Raw genomic sequence first — 19,697 nt, 5'->3', positions numbered from 1 at the left:
TTTGGTTTGTTTTATGGTGCAGGGTCACATTTGGTCTATCCCCGAACCCGCATTAGCGATATCCAGGCCGGTGAACAATGTTGTATACCCGTGAAGTCCTGACATAGAGAACTGAATTCTGGAAAATATTATAAAAATCCAATCCTTTATTTCAGAATGAAATTAATGAATTATGTAATGTTGCACTATGTTTTTGTTCAATTTTGAAATGTGTGCTCTTATATGTATGCGTAATTGTGTATGTCACTTCCCAGGAAGATTTTCCATTTTCATGGACAATAATATGAACACATACCAATCAGTTTGACAAGCATCACATGGCATTTCACCAATTTTCACCAATGATATATGCAACCCAAAAGTAACGATGTTCTCCATGTAGGCCTACATGCATGAAAGGTAAATATTTGATGACTTCCAGCATGAACAAAAAAAAAGGATTTGTGTCAAAGGTGCAAATTAAGCAATCATTTTTACTGAAAATTTTCAAAAAACCTATAAAAAAAAGTATATCAAATTGCGATAGGATGTCCTTTTGTGTGTATGGGTATATTTGTTTGTGTTTACTTCAGTATGAAGTATGTTTAGGTTCTAGATTTTGTCAGTAATAATACATTCTCTCGTGAAAGACGTACCGATTTCTGAAGCAAAGGTCATGACACGGTGGACATCTGAAATATTTATGTTGTACCACACACCATTTTCAATTCGCCGCCCAAGATGGACTTCAATGTCGTATGTTGTGGAAGGCTCAAGTTCTCGTAATTCATGAAAGTTTGGTACTTGTTCATGAAAGAGTGTTATTTCCTCGGTCTGTCTCCATTCAGTGTCAGTAGGGTGTTCATAGGGGCAGGCGTCTCTTTGCACAAGCCTGTATTGAACACGCAAAAATAATCCCGTCGTATTGCTGCACTGCTCAAACAGTGACCACCAAACTTCAGCTGTTGTCGATGATGTCGCGTTTGCGCTCACTAAGAGAAACATACATTGAAAGGACGGAAAAGACGATATTAATTCACAAGCACAAAAATAGGTGAATAAAATCAAGCGTCTATATTTTCATAAGCATCAATATGTAAAGTTCCCAGGAATGCTCTTTTTGTTGCCGTTGGGTGTTTTTTTTTTTCTAGATCTACACAACTTCTGTCATTGGTTTGAGCAGGTAGCTTCAAACATTTATCTTGCGTCTCTTGATGTATACACTTGTATATCTATCACAGATGCTATTCATTTTAGGGATTTAGCGCCAAAACACTTACTTCAAAACAAAACAAAAATAGGGAAAAAGGCCTTTAACAAGGCAGGACACCAACTCATATCTCAAGCAGCTAAAGTTTCGTTACACCAGAACGAAGCTGCTTGGATTATACGTCAGAGCCATGTATAGCACAGATTAGGAAATATGGAATCGGTTACTTATTACGTTCATACTGCCTGTGCACGAATCAATTTGTGTCATCGTGTTTTGGAAAGGTTAATTTTTCATACTGTAAGCAATATATCTTTATAAACACTTTTTTTTCCATTAAAAGAAATCATAGCAACACTCGGAATGTATACGTGTCATTCCTTCACGTAAGATAAATAACACAAACTGACATTCAGCTTTCAAATTTGATCATTGTTCACTCGCCTTCTCAATCTACCAATTTATGAAACACAGAATCTTAGTACATCAATATACATTCATGGACTCTTCTAAAGGCTACTTCTAGTACTCTAAACATAACTGTTCATTAAAGTGTTTATTTCAACAGGTCCAGTTGAGAAGGGGGCAGGCAGCTTCAACTGTTAGGTATGTCCATCTGTCCTATAGATAGTATTGTTAGAAATGAATTTAAAAAAAAAAACAAAAAAACTTATGGATGTTGATCCAGGTATGCTACAGGGGGTAGCATAAATACGCTCAGAGGATTTTCCTCAAAATAACGGTCTTCAAATTGTTTTGTTTTGTTTATTCATTTTCCGTTTCACATTGAAAATACACAGAACAATATATTCTTCTTACATGAATCACATGAGAGGTTACAAAATAGATGGACAGCCCATTTTAGATTCAGAATTATACTCATTCTGCTCTGCTATGTTATCCAATACACCTAAATGCTGAAAATCGTAGTATACTATAATAAATCAATAATATAGATAAAAATCTACGTCAATGGTCAATGAATACTTGCTACGGGTTTCATTTTCCCAGCCGTACTATTCTCAGTTGTTAATGTCCAGCATAATCTTGTTGCGACACAACTTGGATGATAAGGAACTGCAAAGTATCATGTGAGGACCGTGTGAAAAGCCGACTTTTGTTTGTTTGTGTGTGTGTGTGGACCACAACAGAACCCAAGGGGGGGGGGGGGTGGCCCCAGATCCGCCACGAACAAAATAGGCACTTCAGTCATCAATGTACTGACTCAAAGCACTAACTTAGCTGTATCACTTTTGGTTCCAGAGAAGGAGATTTAAAAAGATTCCTTATTTTCAGGAGGGAAGAGGCGTATTGGAGCCATTTCAATAAACTGAGATCCTATCAATCTAGAGATTCTAACTGCTAATTTTGGTGAAAATCATACAGGGTTTTCAAGAAGAAATTAATGATGTTATAAAATTTCTTAATACAATGTGCAAGATCCCTGCTACGTATGTACGGTGCCACACGACGGACGACAGATGACCCATGGCAGACGCCGGATAATAGCAAACCGCAATAGCTCACTTGAGCTTGTGGCTCACAGGATTTGAAAAGAAAAAAAAATGTATGTTATTATAAGCAATTAGTGAATGAAACAATAGAAATAAAGAAAACTGAAGAAAGCACGAAAATAAAAAGAAAACAAGAAATAAGAAAGTAAATTGAATGTATATATGTGTTTGAATCCATATTACATCCAAACACGTAATGTGTCCATGGCAATACATCGTACATAGTGTTTCTACTTTTAATGAATGAAGTAGAAAAACGACTTCAGACAAGTGAACTTTCATGCTCCACACGAATTCACCAGCCGTGCAGAAATTTCAAATTTTACCGCACATAAACGAATAGGTTTTACTATCACAATTTTGATTTTGCCAAAAAAAAAATAATAATCTCGTTCTTTGAAATGAAATGAAATTAAACTTTCGAACACTAAAAACGAAACTGCGTTCCCCAAAATGAAATTGTTTAGTGTTTGTATAAATGTAAATGTGAATAAACACAATACGACTGGTATCCTTTTTATTTTATTGGCTATTTTACTAATTTTGATTGACAAGGATTCAAAATAAATTGCGTAGTCACACATTAGAAAATATATTGGAATTATTGCAATATGGTTCCAAGATTTTCTTCCTTTCTAAGGGATGAAATTAATTTCGTAATTGATAAAACATTTAATTGGAAATAAATCATCTTCCATAAAATTTCCTAATACAAAGACTTTTGATTACCTTTCAAGCCATGGAATGTTATATTCCTTGCTTGCCAAAGCCCAGTCCTTTGCCATTTCTCTCGGACGCGAACTCTGAACAGATAGTTGACACACGGTATGGCTTCGTGAAAGGTGACGCTGGTGTCCTGTCGGTTGTTGATATCGATGCAATTTACAGTGCTATTGCTCCCTCTGAGCTGAATTTCATACGCCTCGAAACGGTAATCAGATGACACGGGGCGCCATCGAACTTGTTTCCCTTCCGTGTTTGTGATGGAGTTGAAAGGTATGGTTTCGGGTGCTTTTATCAAGTCAAAAATGTAACAAAAAGATGTAGTTACCAGCACGCGTACAACATTCTACCTCCACAAACACACACTTGCACACGCACACGCACACGCACACACACATACACACACACAGCTTTGTTAACTATTTACAATAATTTGTTTGTACCGCATTTATATATGTACATATATATATATATATATATATATATATATATATATATATATGTACATATATATATATATATATATATATATATATATATATATATATATATATCAGTTCCAAGTTGGAACTGGCTTAATGTCAAGGAAGCAAGTTCCCTCATGACATGTAATACAGATTTGGTGGGTTTGGTGGGATGTCTTGGTTGCACTTCTACTACAACCACGTATATGAATCACATAGGCGCTTGCGTTATATGTGGAAATGATTTTTCCAGACATTGAGAACACCATGAAATCCCAATTATAATTACACGAAAACCTCACAGGGAATGGTGCAAGCAAAGAGTGGACAGGTCTTAAAATACATAGTTCAGCCAGTGCAGCCTGACTATTTTTTAATCTGTTTTTAATTGCTTTCAACACACCTGAGAATGTAGGAATGCTTGTTTCAGGGGGGTTTTTTTCGATCAATTTTTAGAATATTATCGTCACTCAGTTCCGTACTTTCTCCTCCATTTTTGTCAATTGCAAACTTATATACATTGGTCGTAGTAACTGAGTACGAGGAAGCAAAATCAATTTCATTCATTAGCATTATTTTTTTTTTCAAAGCTAAAGATAACCCTGTAATTATTTGCCTTAAACTAACTATTCACTCATAACATTTACGGCGATTTAATAATTCATATGAAAAAAAAAAATCTTCCTTATCACAGCTCTAACTCTCTTACTCAATCTTACTGACAATCTTACTCGCTTACTTCTATCAGTCAGACAGACACACAAAAATGTTCTCGCACAGACCTGAACAGTGATGACACTATTGAAAAAGACAAAGATGCAGTTGAAGATTATGCATTCTCAAATAAGATAGACACAATGTACAGTGTATATATAAACTCACGGACTTCTGAACATTCTTTATTTATAGTTAAAAGTTCATTGCAGTTTAATCCCTCCATAATGGCCCCCTACTTCACACACGACGAATTTGAATTACGAAATATCTAACTTGCTTGAAACAATACGAATGTGACCTACCATTGCTAACTCGCTAAGCGGCAGAGAAGGATTTCAGTGCTGGTTGACAGATTTGAATGCTTAATTTAGAATTTGAAAAGCACATTCTGCGATTAAGAGAGATAATTTGACAAACGCTTAAAACCTGTTTTTTTTTTCAAAAAAGAAATTGAATTAAGAATAATTTATTCATAAAATTAAATGAAGAGGTGACGAATACGGACGGTAAAACCTATATAGTGTTTGAAAGATATTTCATGTTAAGTGCACGTGGAACGGTTTCTGTTGAAATTTGAGTTTGGTTGACCTTTTTTTTTTTTCTCCTATCTCGACTGGACTTCTGGTTTGGCACGCTTCTTACAATCTCAGTTATTGGTACATACTCGTACTACTATATGAAGAGTTTGTTTGCAAAAACCGATAAGTCCATTTTTGAAGATTTTGAAGTACGGTCTCTGTCATAAAGTACAAAATAATATCTTTTGAATGATATATTGGTCACTACATATAAAGGTAAATTTTTGAAGTTATGGTCCAAAGAAGCAAAAATTCCCGTATTATTTTCTTTATTTTTCTTGACCCTTAATCGCAAATATCTCCACTTTGCAGATATGGACTTATCGGTTTTTGCCCCCCCCCCCCAAAAAAAAAAAAAAACTCTTCATATGTATCAACTGATACTCGTTCTCCTATACGTGCTTCCAATTAAATGGAGAGAAAGATTGGGAGGTCTGATGAGACAGCATTACACTAATTATGTGTAGTTTGTGTTCTTAATGTCGTCATGTGTTTTTTGTCCCAAATGCAACGGGAGACAGATGGAATACTCTTTGTTGTTTCTCCTTTACCCAACAGAACCAAATATTGCCTGGTTCATCTAGTGAGTGCAATTCTTAATCGAGGAGTGATGTGTTATTTTATGGTGCTGTATAATTGATATATACTTGAAGAGAAAAGGAAAAAGTTTGGTTTTTAAGAGAAAAAATCCTTGATATGAACTTATTAACATGATTTGAATGAGACTTCCAAATCAGGTATTCATCTTTGTGAGGAAATAGATAAGTTATGATTATAAAGAACTTTACATTGGTTAAGAATTATTTCGCGGGAGAATGTCCAATTTTATTCCTAACATCAAGCATGTACAATATTTTCTTTGATTTGTTTTGCTTTTGTTTTATTCTCTTGTAGGTGAAAGTAAAAGAAATCTAACAAGACTTTTATAACAACGACTGTATATATATATATATATATATATATATATATATATATATATATATATATATAAAACGATAACTGATGTGTTATGTCATGCAGACACAAATGTGTCAAAGAAGAGAGATACATCAATAGTGTTTCCATCGACTGTTATAGTGTTCTGATACCTATAGCCCCTGTTGGACACCTCTAGTTTCATATCATATTGCCCCAATTGACCATTCTTTAACTCTTTAAATTAAGAAGTTTAGACTGAGGGGTATTGAATCCATCTTGTACCGTATTGTACAATGTATGCGAACCTACTATAGGAAATGAGCCCCTCGATGTGTACACCAGCCAGGCATCAAAACTATTATTCTTTTCTGCAAAAGCCTTCGTGAAAACACTTAACTTATGCATATCATAATTATCATTATCAATTTTGTTTACGCAAAGATAGCATTAGGGATTTTAGAGGTCATGTCTACGTTTCTGCTTCTCATTTACACGATTTCATGTCAACGTGATAACTATGTCCTCGTCATGCAAGGAGTTGGCTGAAGTTCCGCACTTCAGAAACTTAGACAGAGATCGAAAAAAAAAAACTTAAGCAACTAAATGAAGTTTAAATGGACTAGTATTGTTGTATAATGGCAATCTTCTACATTATCGAACTACGTCGTGGTTCCATGCCATAGCCAATGATCAAACGAAAACTTTATTACAAGACTCTCATGACTGATAGACATGGCACCTAACGAAATTTGTAGAACAGAATCAGCAGCTGTGCTCTGTATTCTTTGTTCACTCTTTTTGGACGTGATATTCGCAAGTTGGTGTATTTACCTCATGACTTGTGGGGATGTATCAACAACTAATAGGCAGCTTTAGATTTTGACGCGCGGACGTTTGAGACGACGAGTGCGCTGGACGTTCTCCTCTCCCCTGCGTTGCGTTGAAAAGTAGCTTTAGATTACGCTGGGACGCAACGTATAAAAAATAAAATCGCGCCCCCATATGATCGGTGCATGAAGTAGTTCTCTACGTTGCAAACTGTGCGGACGTAAAAATAGCCCAGTTATGCGCGTAGTGAAAAACTCAGGCGAGGCAAGCTAGAAATAGATCGACTTGACGTCACTTCTGCGCATGCTTAGAACATTTTTTTCCCCTCTGAACGTCCGCGCGTCAAAATCTAAAGCTCCCTAAGACTTATGTTCTGCAATTTGGTTGGAAAGGGTCATGAGTTTGGTTTGTCTAAACCGCAGCATAGGCCTATATTTTTTTTTTTTCTTGGCTAACTAACACAATGTCCTCAGGTAGCTGAAACCATAAAAACTGGCATGTTTTACTAACAAATATGACCCAAACCTTGTCATATGTAAGGCCTTCTCTCTTTCTTTCTTTTTCCCGAATTACTCAGCACTGGCATGGCTGTAACGCGTCGCCGAGAAAGCCTGTGAAATCCTACGTCAATTTCGTAACCTGAGTATGTCTGCATTTCCCAAGGCCTTCAAGGGCACAATGGCTGATATACTAACGTACAGACAATGTGTGAATCTTATTGTGCAAATTTCCCTAGACTTCCAAATAAATAACGAAAGAAAAGATGCGTCGGTGACTATCTCTGCTGCACTTGAATAAAGTATGGTCGTATTGACTGTGAACTTACCATAATAATATCTATACTCCCTTGTGGTGAATGAGATGACATTGGATTCAATCGCCGGGTTTGAGAGCGTTAATTTGGCTTCGTATGTAGTAACTGGCTCCAAGTTGTGCAAATATACATTCCTATTACGTGAACTACGTAGAGTCTTTTCAAATGCCCACCGATGTTCACCTGGGCAACGATCTGTCAAAGCGACTCCATAATGCACACGCCATATCCCATCTGTGTTAGGGTTACACTCCGATGAAGTAATCGTCCAGGTGATTTTTGCTTGAGATGCCCACAGTTGTTGAGGTGGAACACTCGCTGAACAAAAAGACAATGTATGCATGGAAGAAATGCAGATTTCCATGTAAGATAGGTTACTCAGTTTTTCTCTTTTCGTATGAATATTTTCTTCACCCTATAAAATGTTCTCTCTAGAAAAAAAAATCGAGTGGAAATATTCACTCTTAAAGGAGTGAATACAAAAAAAAAAGGTGAATTTAGAGTGAAATTGGAGTGAATTTTGAGTGAAAATTTTCATTTTCACTCATTTTGGAGTGACCTTAGGGATCACTCGAAGATTTTTGAGTGATCCAAAACGAGTGAAAATGAACATTTTTCACTCAAAATTCACTCGAAATTCACTCTAAATTCGTTCTTTTTTGTATTCACTCCTTTAAGAGTGAATATTTCCACTCGATTTTTTTTTAGAGAGATATGCATTTTCCTATACATGGTAAGTGTTTTGGCTCCAGCTACCAAAAATAAGCAAGCAAAACATCATACTTCAAAAGGAATAGAGATTCTTGAAACTAATATTGTGCATGTGTCTTAGAACGTTAGGAAATTAACAATTCAGAATTTAGAAATAGATGATTTACCATCATTGGGCCCTGCATGTAATCTTTCTTCATCGGCCTAGTTGGGTGTCTGTTTTGAGTTGTTATATTCAGTTCAATATGACGTGATTCTCGATACCCTGAGGCAGAAAAGAAAGACGTTCGTTGATTGACACCGAAGTGCTGATTGCTATATTTATGAGGGTTCCTGTTTTCCTTGAGCAGTTAAATGAAGGGGTAAGGAAAGAAATGAAAATTCCCACTGCTAATTACTTACTTTGAATGCATCCTGCTTGTCGTCGTCTACGAGTATAGTGTGTGGAATTTCCTATCAATTAAAAAAACACAACAACAAGGTACTTGTATCTAGATTCATTCGCATAAGTTATTTTCCATTGTGTTGACTATGATTGTGTTTGTGATGTCAAATATCCTAAAACTAGGGCATCAGTAACCATTATGTGTACATGTTATGATTGTCATTGTGATTGACATTGGCGATCTTTGTAGAATCAAGCAAAGTTATAATAAACATTGCACTTTCCAAGACTTCAACACCATAGGTAAATCAGTTAATTCTGAAGGTAATTCTGTAGGTTTGCTAACACACAAATTCGTGTAATCATAGGGCTTTGATCATAGGAAAATGAAATAGATTACGGGCATCTTTTTTAGGAACGTTGCTAAAGTTACATCAAACTGGAATTAGTAGATCGATTCGATGTAATGGTTGTCTTGTCTCTATATAGAATATTGACCACATGTCATCATGTAACCGGAGCTGGAATATAGCTAGAGTTATTGAATATTCATCCTAATGTTCCTATATACATATATATATATATATATATATATATATGTGACCATGCACCACAAAATAAACAAAAAGTCGGCAGGCATGGATGTTTAGTTAAGGGCAGATTCTGCAAGAGTAGACTCTAAGCTTTAAAATGATGTATAACTCAATTCAAATGGATTCTCCAAACCTACATAAGTAATGTTGGAAAGAAAGCACACACTCTGGAAAGTGTGAACTGAGAAAAGAGGATCTGAAATACAGGGTCTATGTGCTTAATCTTTCACCAAGCTTTTAGTAAAAAGAATATAACAGAGGGGATTTGAATAAATTGATTTTTAAAATTAAACATTTTTGGTTATTATAATAACAGAAAAGCAGGAGACCGCGATCATAAACAGCAGCTTGACATGGATCGAGGCCTCGGGGTAATATACGAGACTTAAAATCGATTTACATATATCTGTATAACGGACGTGTCTACAAAAATAGAATCAATAGTCAAATCCAAAATATTGTAATAATTTATGAAATCAAAAGTAAAGGGGGAATTCAAAATAGTTTTCGTTTATTTGTTATCAATAGGCATTTTTTACCATAATACTGTGCTGAGGTGAGTGCTGTGCTGTGCTGTGCTGTGCTGTGCTGTGCTGTGCTGTGCTGAGCTGTGCATGCGATGAAATACAATTTTGTTAATTTAATGTTTGGGTATATACACCTGATTAAGTTGATTCTGGTTTATTCTTTGTGTCACATGTATGTCTTCTACATACTTCTGTATACAATATCAACAATTTTGATGAGCAGCAAAGTACTAAAACTAATACTATATCAATATAAACTGTTTGTGAGTGAACGTAAAAACCCCAAAACTTCTTATCACTCATACATCATTATATTTCGATAAAAGATATTTTTTCATAAGTGCCTTAAAAGAATATAATTTGGTGGTTGTCTTAATTTGCTCAGGGAGATTATTCCAAACGTCAGGTCCATGATGTCTAATTGACTTGTGAGCTATCATTAACTTGGGATTGTGGAGGTGATAATCTTTAGAATGTCGAGTTGGGTAAGCGTGGACGTTCACAGTGAATAGGTTGTGGAACGAGGAAGGGAGGGTATTGGATTTGTATTTGTACATGAATATTGCCCTTTGTAATGTATGAATATCGTGGATTTTCAAAGTTTTCAATTTAAAAAATAATGGTTCAGAATTTGCAAGATAATGTGAGTTGGTACAAATGCGGAGTGCTCTTTTTTTGGAGAAGATGAACTGATTGAATTTTTGTCTTGTTAGAATTTGGCCATATCATATTGCAGTATGTGATGTATGGTAAAATCAGTGCATTATATAAAATAAAAAGAGACTTTTCTATCAAAAAATCTTTCAGTTTGAACAATATACCTATGTTTCTTGATACAATATTCCTTATACTATTTACATGTTCATTCCAGGTAAGATTAGCGTCAATAATTACACCAAGAAATTTAGTAGACTTTTTTCTACAAGGGGTAACCCATCAATATATATAAATTACATTCACTATCAGAAGAATGAAGGTTTTTGAAATGTACAAAACTAGTTTTATCAATATTTAAAGATAATTTATTGCATTTGAACGAGGAAGAAACTTTACCTAATTCAAAATTAAGTGTGTGGATAAGTATCTGTGGATCTTTATGTGAATAGAATATATTTGTATCATCTGCAAACAAAATGTAAGTTAATATTGGTGAAACATTAATTATATCATTAACATAAATAAGAAATAACAGAGGGCCTAAGATAGACCCTTGTGGTACTCCACAATTGATTTTTAACCTCCTGGAGGAACATGAATCAAATTCAACATATTGCTCACGGGTAGATAAATAATCGGTGAACCACAGAAGAGGTATTACTCGAACTCCATAATGTTTCAATTTGCGAATAAGAATTTTGTGATCAATAGTATCAAATGCCTTACTCAGGTCCATAAAAACTCCAACAATATGTTCCTTATTGATAAAAGCTTTAATTATCTTATCACAAAGGTGAGTAATAGCGTAATATGTAGAATGATTTTTCCTAAATCCGAATTGATTCGGAATAAGAATTTCATTTTTATTTAAAAAAGAAAATAGTCTTTTATAAACAATTTTCTCTATAATTTTTTATATGCTTGGGAGAAGGGATATTGGGCGGTAGTTTCTTAGTTGTGTGTGATCGTCTTTTTCATGGATGGGAATCACTTTTGCGATTTTCAGTGAGTTTGGGCAGCGGCCAGAACTGAGAGATATGTTGAATATGTGTACTAGTGGGGGTGCGATAAAATGAATAATCTGTTTAAGGAGATAAACACTTAAACCATCATAACCCGAAGACTTACTAAATTTAAGGTCTTTAATAATAATAATAATAACATAGTAGTAGTAGTAGTAGTAGTAGTAGTAATGATAATTATTATAATGATAATGATAATAATTATTATAATAATAATAATAATGAACATAATGATAAAGACGCAAAAGCTTCGGCGTACGCAATAAACACTAATAATGAGGTCGCTTGGTGAAATTACCGTTACACGGCTGATAAAAGCACCAAATTTTGGTAGATGATCCCTCAGGATCAGCTCATTGATATTAGAGAAGGAGCCCTCTGGATTTTATTTATTTTTATGTTATAAATGCTGTATTTCATATTCCGAGAATTTTCGCATGCATGAAACTTTTGTGAAATTCGCGAGGAGCCGAGATTCGCGAAAGCAAAATGCGCCCGATTCTACACAAAGCATTAAATGTCAGTGGCAATTCGCTGGAGTTTCTTGCCCTGAAAAGAGTTGTCGGCTCGCATTCGCGAAAGCGTCATTCCGCGAAATGGTATAACACTGTATTTATGTTTCTGAGGAAGTATAGCAACAAACATGAGGATCAGACATTTGTCAGATTTGGTGTAAATTTTCTCATTTTTCATGGAAATGAAAATATGAAACCAATCTGAAATTCGATGGTCAAGAAAGTAGTTAAAACGCTTCCTATCACATCTTCCAAGTCCCCCCCCCCCCCCCCCCCGTTGTGAAAACGGATCGACGCTCCTGCTTATATGTATATAGCAGATGGGTTGAATCCAATCTGTTGCAATCGAATATGACAAAAAGAAGCCAGAAGTCAAGCAAAGCATTATGTATGATATACATGATCCCACGCAGTTGGCCTTTTCAGTAAGTTTTTTTTTTTTTAATTGGTTGTGAAGAAAAACCTCTCTTGTATAATCATCATAGTTTTCAGAACGCATTACAAGCAGTACCGTAAGAAGATTCTGTGAACGTTTGCTTAGATGAAACCTCGTCTTGCCAGTTGCTTGTTTTCACGATAGTTTTGTTAAGTGACGTTTCATACATCTTCAGATTTAATGAGGAAATGTATTTATTCAGTTTCAGAATTAAACTACATGTATATTCCCTGGAACAGTTTTGCCAGGATTGGACCAGTTTTTAGAACTGCATGCTTTATCTACCAGTGATGTACCTCACGCGTTCACCTTTCATGAGATGGGTCCCTGACTTCTTTTATACCCTCAAAGGTGATAACTCGCTAACGTTCTCAATACTGCTGTCCCAAAGTGTTCTTCCTTTCGCTATCATTATACACATAGGGTTAATTGGAAAAAGTTATCGAGCCTTCAATTGTAGTCAGATGCTTAGTCTTCCAACGAAACTAAGGGAAAGTGTTTGTAGCCGGTTCGAAGGACTGCAAACATACAATATAATCGCACATACTACAGTAATCACGTGATGGTATTTGATCATGTAGCTACATTTCGCGTTATCGCTTGCTGAAAACACAAACGTCTCGCCAATGGTTATACTAAAAGGGCAAGATCATTATAACTACCAGTAGTGTGGCTGGCTTAGTTTCGTGTTTGTTTGGAGATAGGGCTTATGTATTCTGACAGTGGATTGAATGGTGGAGAGGTCACCGAATCATTCGCCAAGATCAAATAATTATGGTAGAAGTTTTACTCACATTTCTTTTAAGATTCCAACCTTTTATACCATATAGGTCGAAATGTATTCCCGTCTGCAAAATATGACAAGCTATTTTGTAACCTTCTCCGGATCATTATCTCAAAGTGTCATTAGCTTAGATTTTAACATTCATGGTTGACGACAGAGTTGATGCATCGATATTCGTTTGGTAAGTGACCCAATACTTTGTGAATATATTCACTTTAATCATTACCAAAGCACATGAATCATAGCTCCTAGTAAACTTTGTAATGTACTCGACCATATGTTACGGTATAAAAAAAAAAGGCAATTCGACACAATGCTAAATCCCAACCAAGAGAGAACAGAGCCTGTCCATTGTCTGAAACAGTATAGTCAATACCTACATAAATCGAAAGACCTAATCTCACGTAAATCAGAGCCTGCAAAATTTGGCTGCTCGTTTTGTGTTTATAGCTGGGCAAAGTTATCCCCCTCACCTTTTTCTTTTATTTCTTTCACTGCTTGGCTACCTTTCCAACAGCTGATGATCTTTAAATTTTTTAAGATGTGTGTATAAATCTCACAATAACAAGACTTCAAGAAACATATATCTGAATGTCAAACCATGTTAACTGGATACACCTCTTGTAGAAAGTTTAAATCCTTAAATTACAACCTTTAACTCAGCTCATACCCAATGACCCGAAATCTAGCTGGTGATTGGATGGACCTTCACAGTTGCTGCATCAATTCCGACCATTAGACAATCTACATCCATTAAAAAAAAATCCCTGAAAGCATACTTATTGAAATATTTAAAAACATGTTCATGAAAATATATATGCACTTAAGTCCTTTCTCTAACTCTGCATAGAGATATTATTTTTGCCTCCATAAACTTTCTCCACGTGCCCTTGTGCCTTATCCAACTGGAGTAAAATGCACCAAGTATCTACAGTGTCACCAATTGATACTCACGATTAATAATACGACAGCAACATCTTAATGACACTATAGGTGAAATGAAAGTGGTAAATGATTTGTTATTCAATTCTTGAGAAAACAGGATAATTAGATATTATTCTGTTATAAATGTGTCTTATATCTGCAATGACGACGAATGGATTTTGTATTGTATAGGTACTGTGAAAAGATTACATATCTTAAATTCTGATGAATTGTTTTGGCATAAATTGTCAGAGATAATTAGTTAAGTGTTGTTTTGCTTTATGTATTGTATTTGGGGAAGTTTTCATACCTGGATTTTTTCTTTGATTTTTTGTATTTTGTATTAAGAATTTGCAGTACATTTTTTTTTTCCTCAGGCATCTTTACAGTACATGACCCAACTCCTTCAGAAGGCTTAAAGAATTACATGTTTTTTTCCTGTAAAATTGAACATATTTATTCATAATGATATTCTTTTGTTAAATATGCCAAATAGAAACAATAAAACAGAGGCAAAAGTTTAAGAGGGTTGAAATGAGATGAACCTAAAGATTGCAAAGGTTAAGATTTGGTGGTTTGCTGGCATCTTAGACTCATCCTCTTCCTCATCGCCACTATCATAATCATCATCAACATCAACATTGTCATCATCATTTTCATCAATATTGTCATCATCATCATAATCACCATCATCATTACCATCGTTATCATCATCGTCATCACTATGAATTATACCACAGAGGTGAGAGGAATACTATATGTATATCATATGTTTATATAAAGTAATTATTTGTGGGTCGGCTATGTCCATTTTGATCTTCCCCCTTTGTATTGTTAATTATGTATATTCATATTATCTATATTTTGCATTATGTATTTATCATTATGTATATTTTCCCGTTTTTTCTATAATATTGGATGTGAAATAATTACGATTATGTTGGGTGGATTTAATGCAATTCATCGGTAGTGAATTTCGGTAGATTAGTATAATTGAACGAATGATTAGAGTTATTTGTGTGTGTGTGTGTGTGTGTGTTTCTTAGGTTAAATTTATGCTGATATAAGTTCATTTTAGCGGTTTTTTTTTCTTTTCGTCCTGAAACAGCTGTTCATGTATCATATTTGTGTGTAAGTGTACTTGTATACATGTATATATTTGTGTAACTGTCAATTGTGGTGTGATGGACCGGGTCCACTGTATTTCTTTCCTTGTACTTACCTGCCTGTGGGCAGGTAGTATCCTAGGAATATTCATCACATGCTTTAATTTGCAATTGAAATAAAGTATGCTATATATATATATGAGTATAATCTCATGAGATGTTTGCACTATTAACGGCTGAATTCATTCGTGTTTAGGCCTCGTTGATGTTCTGTCCGCAGGTTCCTTGCCCTCCCAAATGGACATTTTGAATAATTCTGCATTGTATGGGATTTTTTGCTAATAGGAGAGTTTGCTTTCAACGAACTTAACAATGATTGATGTGACATATACAAAAACTTGGGAATGACAAAATAAAGTGAGGAATGATATATTGGAGAAGAATATTTATTTGATCTGCAGACGAGAGTTCAGAAAAAAAAAACAGAAAAAAAAATACGAGCATCACTTATGACATCATGTGATGCTGGCAAGAATTACATATACATAAAAGATGAGGAATCGTCTTCATGCAAAATGACACTCGAAGAAAAAAAAAAGAAATAGATTGTGCTTTTCTGAATACCAATGAGCTCTACTAGGGAGGACTGTGGTTACTTAAGTATCGACCGAAGACAAGAATTCTGGAACACTGCTTTGAACAAAGCTATTGCAGAGTTTGTGGTTGTCTTTCCGGCAAGTACGCCTAATGTGTAGATCTGTAATTGATATCACAGCTGGGGTAAAAGGGTAAAAAAAAATCATGATTCTACAATTATTTATTGCATCTTAAGTCTGCTGTCATTCGAATGATAACCTGTTGTATGATTGATTCATTATTAAAAAACAATCTGTTTTTTCTTGGTTTACATTATCTATTTCGCTTTAGAAAGTACTCACTGCCTACAAAATAATACGAGAGCTTTAAAACAATGCGACAAGAACAATGCAGTTCTATCCTTTTCAAATTGAATATCACCATCAGGTGAGAAGTAGGTGAGGAATTGCATGTAGATCAGCAGAGACCTGTGAGCCATTATAGGCGGTGAAATTCCTTATCTCATCATCCAATTTGTACATCATCTCGCACGTCATAATAATTGCAACTTATAGTTATTGAATTTACCATGGTGGTAGCCGGACAGCTCCCAAGTTAACCGAATAGTGTCAGATGGAAATTGGTGGAAATTGCGCCACCGACTATGAGTTGCAATCATCGCAAGGTGAACTTGGGCCTTAATTTTGATTGATATATTTAGTTAAAACATAAAATTGTAAATTCCCTGACAGTCTTTCAGATTGTCAGGCGTTAAAGAAACTTCTGCCAAAGTTTGTTCGATGTTGCTTTTTTAAAACCAAGTAATCATAGAGTAGTTTCTTTTCTCGCTTGTTATGACAATGTTGTATGATACGTGTATATATTTTTTTTTTCAATCTTTAGATTATAAGAGATACTTTCACAGGATACTATTCAAAAGATACTGCTTGGGATATTTCTGAAGTTTCTCAACAATTAAATCATAATTTTAAGTAGATTTTCTTTCTGCTGAGATTCTCAACATTTGATTCAATGTTATTGTTTTAATCAAAACATGATATACACTGTTGACGTGAATACAGGAATTGTTTGACATCAAAACATATGCAAGTAACATCGAAATTGTTATGCTCACATGAACAGTATATTCTAACTGGTTTTCTGAATTGATCGAAACGTGATGATTGCTTGCTTAGCTCGTTGCTGCTTTTACTGTTTCCTAATTTGCACATGACGAAGTGATGTTCGCTCACAGCTTTTATTTTTCTTCGGCTTAAGACATTTCAAAAAGGTCTGTAGATTTCTACTAATGTATACGATAAAGCTACACAACTTTTTTACATTGCAGTATGTATATGATAAAGCCAGCTCACCCGATAACACACAGGCGAAGAGTGTGACAAGAAAGACGAGAGTCCAGACACAACGCCAATCTTTCGTCAGATCCATCTTTGTGGCCAGGTGATATAGGCCCCAGTGAAAGAAGATCACATTCGTGGGACAATAAGCCCCAAGAAAGTCCTAAAGCTACTATACTTCTTGCAGAAAGAGAACGCAGAGATCAAAACTTTTGAGTCTATGCCCGTCCCCCGTTTACAGAGGTCGTGTAAGTGTAATTTGATCAGAGATAAAAGACATCATGTTTCGAGTAGTCATGGCATAGTGAATAAATACTTCCTTGTGCGAGGCTTTATCTGTGAGAATGCCTTTGGAGGGCTTAAAGGGACTGTACAGTACTGGTTGAGGTGGGGATTCATGTTTTGAACATTCCTAAGTGAGATAATGAAAAAAATCTTATGAAATATGAAAGAGCATGTAATTTTAAGAAGGATTCAACGTTTATTTGATGATAATTGGTTTTCAAATGGCTGAGATATCCAAAAAAGTGTTAATGATAAAAGGCGACACGCCACAACTTTATTAGGATCTCTTTGTTTCACCTTGTTTTTGGATATCTCGGCCATTTCAAAACCGATTTTCATCGAATAAACTTTTGATGCCCCTTAGAACTGCATGCTCTTTGACATCTCATAGAGTGGCTTCTGAATATCTCGCAAGACGTTAAAAGCTAAATCCTCACCTCGACCAGAACTGTACACACCCTCTAACATGTCATCATTGTTCGTTTCGATGACCCAGACATTGAAAGAACACATATGCCATGTAGGTTTGGTACATTTTCTTACTTCCTTCTCCTTCTGTTGTATGTTTGTTTGTTTGTTTTTTCTTTCTTTCTTTTTGGGTGTCTTCGCCTTTGAAGTAGATCGAAGTAGATCATTAAACGTGTACTGCAATCAGATAAAAGAACATAAGTACGCCGTTGGACTTTACCATACTATCTAAACTGCTGTTAACATTATTCAGTTCAAATCAATTCAAATGATTTTATTTCCATATAAAGTAATACAAAGTAATATACATAACGCTTACGTGAGTACATAATATTCAATTAAAGGAACTTTGAATCACGTAAGTTTCAACAAAACATGAATATAATTATTATAATGATATCAACTCTGGTTTGGATAAATAAACAAATAAGCAAAACAATCTTTCTTTATAACTCTACATGGGAAAGAGGAATCACAATAAAAGCATAGCTTGTAAAATTTGTGAATTACTCTAGAAGGTGAGGGCATCGCAAGATCCGTCAAGGACTCCTGGTATTCAATTTTGATATCCTGATATCAGGCGAAATAATCAGCAAATAAAAAAGCATTATGGCAAGGACAAGAACAAAGGCAGGGACGGAACAGGCAGAAAATAAAACTAAAGATAGGCATGACAAAGAAAGGGAGGGAAACAAAACAAGGCAATGTCTACATTCAGTTATCTGGAAAGGTCACCAAGGCATGAGGAAGAACTTAAAATTTTATACAAATTTGGCTTAAACAAGACTTGCAAAAGCGTTGATAAGGAAGTCTGCATGAATAATATGGGATATATCAATGTACATTTTAAAAAAAATCATTGAACACAGTTTAAATTCACAAGAGCCCCAATAAGACAATACCAGGTTTTGTTTTGTTTTTGTTTGTTTGTTTTTTTTTTTTTGGTTTGTTTTATTCCATAAGTTACTTCTTAATTGCACCGCACCTGAAATGTTGCGTGTCTCGATATGTAGATTTACAATATTGACTGGAAGATTAGCAGTGCGCACTGTAGAAAATCTTGTAAAAATAGAGCCAAATATAAAGGAAATATTTCATGAGGCTCATTATACTACCACGGGCACTTCCTTCTTCAGAGGGGGAGAGGATTCCTGCGTACTCTCTTGATGTATAAAGGAATTAGCATAATGTATATTGAAATATTTTTGTTATTCTTTTTATATCATATATTTTTAGAGTCGAACTGCCAATAACAATAACAGTGATGACAATGGTATGACAATGGTAATTGCATATAATGTTCGAACCGGGGGCCAAAGTTATACCATTATAATAGCATACATTGATATTGAGACTACCAGAGTAACTAAAGAGCAATTCACTTTCGCAAAGTCATAATATCACCATAAGAAAATGCACTTTTTATAGGGGTCATCCCACGAATCATACGATCCACGAGCTCCAGATTAGTGATACAATTAACCAAAGAGTCATACATTCTCTAGAGCTCGACACTCATAGGCAAATAAGGCCACGAGCCTGAAAGTAGGCAAAGAAAGGTCCACTAGTCAGACACTAGGCAAAAAAGGCCAACGAGGCCTATAT

General features: G+C 35.1%; 1 protein-coding gene across 1 annotated transcript in view; it reads right to left on the bottom strand.

Annotated features, from left to right (window-relative positions):
- Positions 1-19,697, bottom strand: part of LOC140236488 (uncharacterized) — a 49,128-nt gene that overhangs the window by 22,541 nt on the left and 6,890 nt on the right. The window contains exons 3-4 of the mRNA XM_072316411.1: positions 3,433-3,714; positions 636-971 (exon numbers count right to left, since the gene is read on the bottom strand). Coding sequence (XP_072172512.1) covers positions 636-971; positions 3,433-3,714 — 618 coding nt within the window. The remainder of the gene's footprint in view (positions 1-635; positions 972-3,432; positions 3,715-19,697) is intronic.

Source organism: Diadema setosum, chromosome 13 (assembly GCF_964275005.1).
Source record: "Diadema setosum chromosome 13, eeDiaSeto1, whole genome shotgun sequence".
NCBI classification, from domain to species: Eukaryota; Metazoa; Echinodermata; class Echinoidea; order Diadematoida; family Diadematidae; genus Diadema; species Diadema setosum.
The sequence above is the reverse complement of the archived record's forward strand: the minus strand, read 5'-3'. Positions and strand labels throughout refer to the sequence as shown.